The 9,358-nt window shown below is 39.9% G+C and overlaps 1 protein-coding gene across 1 annotated transcript; it reads right to left on the bottom strand.

The window, feature by feature from the left end:
• Positions 1–8,217: 8,217 nt before the first annotated feature.
• On the bottom strand, positions 8,218–8,877 carry LOC149257086 (U-box domain-containing protein 9-like). The gene has a single exon (XM_089454565.1). The coding sequence runs from the start codon at positions 8,875–8,877 to the stop codon at positions 8,218–8,220; it is 660 nt and encodes a 219-aa protein (XP_089310691.1).
• Positions 8,878–9,358: the final 481 nt, after the last annotated feature.

The following is a 9,358-nucleotide window of genomic DNA, read 5'->3' as shown; positions in this document are numbered from 1 at the left end:
AAAATACACAGTCTTCTTTTTATCTTGAAAATTGCAAAGGTTGTCTTTAGGGTTTCATTGTCAAATAGGTCTAGGGTTTCATTAGGGTTTCATCAAAAAATGTGTTAAAATGTCCAATAATTGCCAACAGGCCATGAGGAGGTTGCAATATCAATAAATTTTATCACCAAGCATTTGAAAATGTGTTTTTCCTCAAAACTCTGTTTTGACGAAAAAATAGAGTATTTAGCATTTATTGTACAAAATCATGAAAGTTTTTGTTTTCCTCATTGTAAATCCATTCATCTGCATCCTGGTTTCTTTCCTTAGCCCAAAAGCCCCAACACCTGCAAAAACAAGCAAGCTCAAGTGATTAAATTCATCACAAAGTGAAAAAGCAGTGAAAAAGTTCAAAAACAAGGTTTAAAGTTAAAGTCAAATCCAAAACATTATAAAAGTGGGTTTCATGAGCCAAAATTTCAAAAGCTCTTGGTTTATAAGTAATGCCTTCATTTATAAAGTTCATTTGCAAAAGACAAGAGGAAAAAATTTGGGTGAAACTCGCTCCTGGTGACCGGCGCAGCGCACTGGGCAGGAGGCGCGGCGCATTGGTGATGCGCGGTGCACTGGGCCTCAGAACTCAGTGTATTTTTGCACGCGGCGCATTGGGCGTGCTGCGCGGCACACATAGCCAAAGAGCCCGAAAACTTCCAAACTCGCTCTAATCACCCGAAATCGCTTGGAACAGTCTTGATACAAGTAGGTACAATCTTCAAAGTTGTATTTCATCTAAGTTTGACGATGGTTTGATGGTGTGTTTTTTAAGGTGCTTGTGAGAAGCAATCAAACCCTACTATTTAAAAAAAATTACTACCTAGGGTTTGAAAACCTATTTTGCTACCAAGTTCATCATCCCTCCATTACTCCCCTATCCCATTTATCCCTGAATTTTATTGCTCCCTAAGTTCCCCAATCCCCCCAAATTCAGTTATCCCCTATCCCAAGTTCCCTTTCCCAAAATCCTAATTGTAAAATCCCAAACCCTAACCCTATACAAAACTCCCATATCCCATTTTTCCCTAGCTAACTCTGTCCCAACAGTCCCTAAATTCCCATTATTTTTTCCTCACCTAACAGTCCCTTGTTTCACTATTTTCCCTTGATAGCAAAGGTCAAACAATCATCAAAGGCAATCCAACACAGTTTGACACATCAACTCTTATTTCTTCAAGGAAATTTGTCTATCAGCAGCTATGGCATCTGATCCTTCATATGACTATGAAGAAGAGACCCAAAGTGACTCACCCACGGAGGGGCATGCACCCAGGAGGCCTCATAGAGGTGGTAGACATATCAGAGAAGAACCTACCACTCTTACTGAGTTGCAGGCCTGCCCTCTCGCCCTCTTTTGTTTCTAGCATTAGTCATTTTATGAATTTTACGAGAAGGTTTCTCATGTTCAGTTTCATCATGAGTTGGCCCGCTTATTTGTGTTGCATTTGCATGGTGATCAAGCCACTCTTACCGGTGTTACTTTCACATTAACACTAGAAACCATTTCATTGGCAACCGGCATACCAAACATTGGAGAACCATGGAATAAGAGACAGAAGATTAATTGGCAACACTATGAACCATACATCAAACCTGGTTTTCTGAGGCGCCTTAATAGAATGTTTCCTTTTCGGTTTCTCAAGGATGAGTATGCTCCTTTAATGAACCTCATCATGAAGTATTTCACCTGTGAGGGTCGGTTCTCCCACTTGTATGCTTATCACATCAGGTTGCTAATGCATTTCACTCGGGTTCAAATGATGAACATTCCTTATTTCATATGCTAGAACATAGAGAAGATGACCACTCTTGTGCAGCACAAGACCCTTCAACAGCAGTTCAACAATCTTTATCATTTTTCTCTCATCAAAATTGTGGTCGTTCATCAGCTTGGTTTACAGGGCATCACATGGGATGACTTCATCTCTCATGAATTTTTCGTAGCTTCACAGGGACCTTCAGAGGATGGGCATGAGACAGGTGGACCTTCTTATCAGCATGGCCATGAGACCGCTAGTGTGCCGGTGTTCATCTCTTATCAGAGAGGCACTAGACGGTTGTTTGCAGCAACGAAACGAGTGTTATCTCCACCCGGGGTGGAAGGGGCCTCGCTTCCTCCATCAACACAGTAGGTTCAGGACCAAGGCAAGAGGCCTCTACATGAGGAAGGACCATCAGGTGAGCGAGATACTAATTTCATCCTCATTGAGGGTGATGATACTGGCATGGGCCCACAAAGTGCAAACCTTAGACAGATCATCAAGGAGAAGCAAGCGGACATTGATGCCTTGTCCACCAACTTGGATAGATTCCAGTGGACTATACAGTATTTGGAGCAGAGGAACAAGCAGCTTGAGGATCAATAGGTGGTGATGGAGTTACAGAACATTCGGCAAAACTGCCAAAGTGCCCAAAGGAGGAGGGTGGAGTTCACTTCCTTGGAGCAAGAGATAAATGCTGACAGAGAGTCATGGCTCGAAAGAGTCAATATCCACTTGGAGAGGAAGCTAGAGAAGGAAATAAATGAGAAGAACATGCTTAGAAATTTTTCATATCAATACTTGTCCCGGAACTTGGTGTGCCAAGCGAGAATCAGAAATTTGAAAGCAAAGTTGAAGAGAGCATCAAGGAGGCAAAAAGAGGATGAAGGACTTCAGATCTTGGCTGAGGCTTCCTTCACCCATCATAGCACTTGATAGAGAAGACTCAACCCAAATTACAAGAAATTTGGGGCAATTTTTGCATTTTTGTAAATTTTTGGCACAAAAAACAGAGTTTTCCTCCCTATGCGCCGCGCCACGTGGCGCTCGCTTTTCCTAGAGGGCTCTAAATCACAAAACTTTGCATTTCTGGATTTGTCATGAAAATTTATGCTTGCCTACCTATGGCCAAGAAATTTGGGCAAGTTTTGAGCCCTCAAAAGGTCGAGAATCACTCAAAAAATGACCTCGCTGCCCCTATTTTGACACACAGGAAGCAGTGTTGGGGGAATGGATTTTTGGAGGGGCAAATGGAGGCCAAATTGAAAAATTCGACTTGGGTTGGAAAGTAGACAGGAAAATATTTCCAGCAAGCACACCTAGAGCTCATTTGGACATCATAAAGGCCTCCAGAAGTGGGTCCAAATAGGCGCTACACATAGAGAATCAGGCGCGGCGCACAGAGGAAAAATTGCTAGTTTGACCAAGTTTTGCTCTGTTTTTCGCCTAGCTTCACCTAGTTTGACTTTTTCACTTTCCTAATGGAAAATTTATGATGTAATTTGATGAACATTGATGGATTATGATGTAAATATGTTGGATTTTCACTTGTAGAGGTAGATTCATCAGTTTAGAGGCTGTTTGCAACTGAATGAATCAGTACCCTAGTTTTTAGAGTCAAGTTGTTCCACTGCCTGATTTCTATTTCTCAGTTTAGAATTAGTTGGAACAGCTCCTAAACTCATGAGCTCGACCCTTAGAGGCTAGGATGAGTTGTTTTTTGCCTATATCTTATGTTTTTTCAATCATTAGCATGGTTGGACTCTTGAGAAAGCATTGGGCTTCATTATACACTCATATTTTCATTTTGGCTAAGGAATTGAGACCAGGATTTGCAGCACTCTTTGGGATTCATGTGGCAATTTGTCTTGGTATAGTGCTTCTCTCTGTAATTGTGAATTTGTTTATGTGATTGCATGCCATTATCTATCTTATTTTCTTCTGAACTAAACAAACAAGAGTGTAAGTAGAATACATTGAAAGTGTAGTGCTCTACTTGAAGTTTGTTTTAGTTATTTGATGTTTTTAGCTATTTGGGGAGGATTCATGATTTCTCTTTCCATCTTCAACACCTCACCTGTCTACTCCTTCCATCCCACTCAAATTTAAGTGCCAAAACAATTTCCTACCTTGCCCCATTGAGATCTCTGCAGAACTGAGCCTCAATCCCCGCACCCCAAAATCTGCCTTTCCCTTGACTCCAACAAAACCCCAAAAAATCACATCAAATCCTTGTACTTCATACCTAGCCTAAAATCAATTTTTATTTCAGTCATCTCAAACCCCACCAATTATCTTTTGCTGAGATTGACCCGGAGAGAGCCCTCTTCGTTCCTCGTAGGGCTATCTACGAGGCTGAGCGTGGTTTGATGTTGGCCCTGGATCCTACCTTTTCAGCCTGAGGTAAATCTAGGCACTAACAGAGCCAAGAAACATCATTGTACCTTTCTAGAAGCTTTGAAGATAATAAAAGGATTCTGACTTTAGTTTTAGTAGCATTTGTGTTCATGTGATTTTTTCTTGTATAATCAAATTTGTTTTTTATCATATATTCAACGTAACATAGGAGTTAGGGTAAGGCTAAGTTAAGAATTAACTTCCTTGAAATCCCACTGCAAAGTTATAATGATTAATGAGAATATCTAATTGAATAAATTGTTTAAATTAGTACATATGTTAGGTCCCTATACTACTAGTGTAACCCCTTATTGTTATTAGTACAACCCCCTTATTATATTGTTGTGCTCATGTAGTCCTCATATTGTTATTATTATGCCCCATAGAAGCCCACTATTGTTATTATTGTGCCCTTACATTATTATTGTTATGTCGACTCTGATTATATTATGACCGCTTAGACTCCTATATATAGAAAGGGGGTCTTGTCATTTGTATCATCCAAGAATAGTTCATTTGTGTAATGTAAAGGAGGTCTCCCCCTCAAAGAGGTTGTTCTCTAAGACGTTGATCTTTCTTTTCTATCTTTTTGTGAGATGGTTTCATAACATTTGGTATTAGAGCTTTGGATTCTAGAGTTTCACTACTCCAAACAGATCTTCGTGGAAGTTTCACTATTACCTTTTTTTTGCGACGTTTCCGACAATAAACAAAAAACCCATTTGAGACGAAATTGTTCTAAACCTCTGGTCCAGATTTCATATCTTGTCTCGCTATATTTTCGGAAATGTGATCTGAAGAAGAAAGGGTTTTTGCAAGCTCCAAAAATTCAATCTCAAATAGGTCATCATGGAATTTTCGCTATAATTTGTCTTCTACGATGTTTCAAACTCTAAAATTAAAACCCATCTGAACCAAAATCTTGGGGAAGCTCAGGCTCGAATTTTACATCTTGTTTCACTATATTTTCATAGATACAGTCCAAAACATTGAGGGTTTCTGCAGGCTACCGAATTACATATAAAACATGTGACCTAGGGAAAATCATTATAACTGTCTCTCTAAGCTTCAGATTGAAATTTCGCAAGAAGTTACAGAAAGAGGATGGACTTTAGTTTTCTGTGTATATTTTTCAGATTCGAAAGTCGAAACAGTGACGCGTGGCACTTCGTACAAGTTCGCTCTTCTAAAAAGGTATATAATCAGGTCATCTTGGGAGATTGTGCATAACTCCTTCTTTGAGAATCCAATTTCAATCGGACTGGTGGCATTTGAAATAGGACACAAATTGCTATTGCAGGTCGCGATTTCAGAATTGGGAGATCCAAAATTACAGAGTTACAGTCGTTTCAAGATCGAGCTCCTAAAATCAAGAAAATGTGATATGAGGAAGTTTGATGGCAAGGATCCGATAAATTGGATACTATAGATGGAGCAATATTTTGATCTACATGAGGTGCAACTATTACAAAAGGTACATATTGCATCTTCATATTTAGAGCCAGATCAATTTTTATTATATAAAGGGCTTTGTTCTCGTAAACCACTTCTTACATGGTCAATTTTCATGGAGGAAATGATAGCACATTATGAGGATACAAAGAGCAACACCTTCTTTAACCAATTGATAAATATCAAACAAAAGTGTTCAATGGCAAAGCACATTGAGGACTTTCAAAAATTGAATATAAGGGAAAATGATATTCCAGAGAAGCAGAGGATTGATGTCTCCATAGAGACTTTAAAGGATAACATTCAACATGAGGTTCGTCTTTGGGAACCTGATTCATTGGAGAAGGCATTGAGGTTGGAAAGAAAAGTGGAAAGAAAAATTATGGCAACAAGGAAGTCTACCCCTCACAACTGCAAAGATGGAAGTGTTGTTTCTCCTAGCCTTCCACAACCTACAAGGCTGACACCACAAAAATTGGAAGAAAAAAGAGCGCAAAAGGGCTTTGTTACAATTGTGATAACAAATACATTAAAGGTCATAAGTGTGATGAGAAGAAATTATTTTACATTGATTGTGAAGAGGAGGAAGAAAAGGATCAAGAAACGTCAAAAGAAGAGGATATACACCAAAAAATAACCCTAGAGAAAGAAGAAATGAATCCAACCATATCTTGTAAAGCATTGAAAAAAAATTACCACTCCTCAAACTCTTAAGATAGAAGGACATATCAAGAAGAAAAATGTTCAAGAAGTGAAATATCACATCGAGAAAGAAGAAATGAATCCAACCATATCTTGTAATGCATTGCTGGAATTACCACTCCTCAAACTATCAAGATAGAAGGACACATCAAGAAGAAAAATGTTCAAGAAGTGAAAGATCGCATCGAGCATCAAGAAATGAATCTGACCATATCTTGTAATGCATTGGAAGAAATTACCACTCCTCAAACTCTCAAGATAGAAGGACATATCAAGAAGAAAAAGGTTCAAGCAGTGAAACATCACATCGAGCATCAACAACAAGTTCTCCAACTTTTAAAGGATAACGCCACTTTGGTGTAGAATCAAATGAAACAATAGGCAGATCAACATTGCAGTAAAAGAAGTTTTGATGTAGGCGATTCGGTATTTTTATGGCTACATCTCAAGCAAGCTATTTATGAGAAGGAAATGTTAGCAATACTACATACACTTAAGAAATGGTGACCTTACCTAATGGGGAGACACTTCAAGGCAAAAGTGGATCATGATAGCCTTAAATACTTTTTAGAACAAAGATTATCTTTAGAAGAACAAAAAAATGGGTCACAAATATGTTGGGTTATGACTTTGAAATCATCTACCAAAAAGGGAAGAAAAATGTTGTTGCAGATGCACTCTCAATAAATGATGAGGATGTGGAAGCATTATTTTGTGCTATTTCTATTATCCAACCAGATTGGATAAACGAAGCAAGGGATGAATGGAAAAAGGATGAAGAAGTGTGGCCACTCATTCAAAAGTTGCAGAAGATCCAAGTTCAAACAATATTGCTAGAACTTGACGAGGAAGGAAAAATCACATTGGAACGTGGAGCAATCACAGAAACAAGAACCCAACAGCTACGAAATCGATCAGTTTCAGAGTATCTCATTAAGTGGAAGAACTTACCTGCTGAAGATTCCACATGGGAGGACAAGAATTTTATACAGAAGCATCAAGAACTACTCAAGCGTTGAGGACAACACTTCTTGAAGGAGAGGGGCATGTTAGGTCCCTGTACTATTAGTGTAACCCCTTATTGTTATTAGTACAAACCCCTTATTATATTGTTGTGCCCATGTAGTCCTCGTATTGTTATTATTGTGCCCCATAGAAGCCCACTATTGTTATTATTGTGCCCTTACATTATTATTGTTATCTCGACTTTGATTATATTATGACCCCTGTCAGCTCTCGCCTTCGATGTTACTCTCGCGTTCACACAGCTGTCAAGTGCAAGATCTCCGGAACCATGAACATATCGATGGGCTCGTTGGCTCCTATTTCCTGCTTCATTTCCATTGGCTCTAGGCAACAATTTGGATGGGATGGAAAATCTCTCGAATCTCAGTCTGCGCTCATACCAACGAAGCCCTGGTTTGAACACAATGATCTATTAGTATAACTCTGGACCTCCTTCGTGATTATCTCCCACATAATAGACAGCAAATTTCCACCATAATTAGCAGAATCGCCCAAACATCCTTCATGGGAATTACCGCTACGCAGCTAGAAAATTAGGGACAGTGCTTTCCCGATTGCAATTTTGACTGCAGTTGACATCATAGCCATGGCCTCCTCTATCTTCATGTAGCCCCAAATAGGAAACGAATTGGAAAACGAATAACCAGTCGGTTATTGATAAGCCTGAAACTTTGTAGATTTCATTTCAGAGCTCTGTTCTGTGGGGCTGCATTCTCCACTGTTGTTATTCTCGCTTGAAGAAGCACTTCTAGGCAGCGACAAGCTTAAGGAGGTTGGAGGATCGAAAGTGCTAGCCGAACCAGAAGTAGAAACAGAGGTAGACGCTTCCTCCTGCACTTTCACAACTTCATAGAAATTGAAAGCAGATTGTCATGGAACAAGGTGATGTAGCTGCTACCCGAGACTTGCGAAGTCTTGATCTAGTGCCTGAACTTTTCTCCGCCTCTGCATTTTTTTTCACTCCCTTCAAGTATCTCAAATCATTTGAACAGAGCGCTGACAGAATAATCACAGCGTTCTCTCTGTTGCAAGGGCATCCTTCACCTTTGATGTATTCCATCAATAATGGCAGCACTCCGGCGTCCCCAATGGCCTTAGCTCCCTCCTCATGGCTCGAGAGAATAGTCAGAATTGCCAGAGATTCATCCCCCATTGCTTCCTTGGGACTACTCATGAATTCCATCAGGAGAGGCACCAGCCCAGCTCTCACGCTCCTGCTTCTGTTAACTGGAGGATATATGCACAGATTGAACAGCATAGAAGCGATGTCCTTCTTACCCCTCGTGTTTCCATCCCTGAGAAGCTCCACCAGAGGAGGGATGGCGCCGCAAGCCCTGATTTGCGCCTTGTTTTCATCCACTGCAGATAGACTGAACAGAGTCGCGGCGACGTTTTCCCTGGCGGCCATGTTTCCGCTTCTCAGAACCTCCACGATGGGCAGAATTCCTCCTTCCTCTGCAATCTGACTCTTATTCGCCTCGTGGATCAATAGATTCAATAGGGTCATCACTAACATGATGGAAAAACGCACAAAAAAAAAAAATACATGCTGCAAACATAAAAATTATACTCTCAAAACAAGTACATTTTCTTATTTTCCTCAGCCCAAGACAGGCCAAGCTTCCTCAGCCCAGGACAGGCCAGGCCCTCATGGGCTCTGATACCATGATAAAAATCGATAGTGAAAATGATACCATGATAAAAATTGATAGTGAAAACCATCTTCACCTCTATTAATCAAATATCATATTACATATATACAAGAGTATTGTCTCAAGATAGGAAAATTATCTTGGACATACAATGTGTTGGTCGAGAGAATATCTCAACCACACACCAAACTAGGGAAACCACTCCTATAGAATAGGAACAGACTCTTTACATAGAAAGTCATAATTGAGACAAGTAGGAATTCATATTCCAACAAGAACCCCAATGGTCTCTGGCTTTATGGGAATCCAAAACTTCTTTATGGCCTCTTCCCATGT

Source organism: Pinus tabuliformis, chromosome 6 (genome assembly GCF_031772625.1).
Source record: "Pinus tabuliformis cultivar Carrire ecotype Pingquan chromosome 6, CPIR1, whole genome shotgun sequence".
Classification (NCBI taxonomy): domain Eukaryota; kingdom Viridiplantae; phylum Streptophyta; class Pinopsida; order Pinales; family Pinaceae; genus Pinus; species Pinus tabuliformis.
The sequence above is the reverse complement of the archived record's forward strand: the minus strand, read 5'-3'. Positions and strand labels throughout refer to the sequence as shown.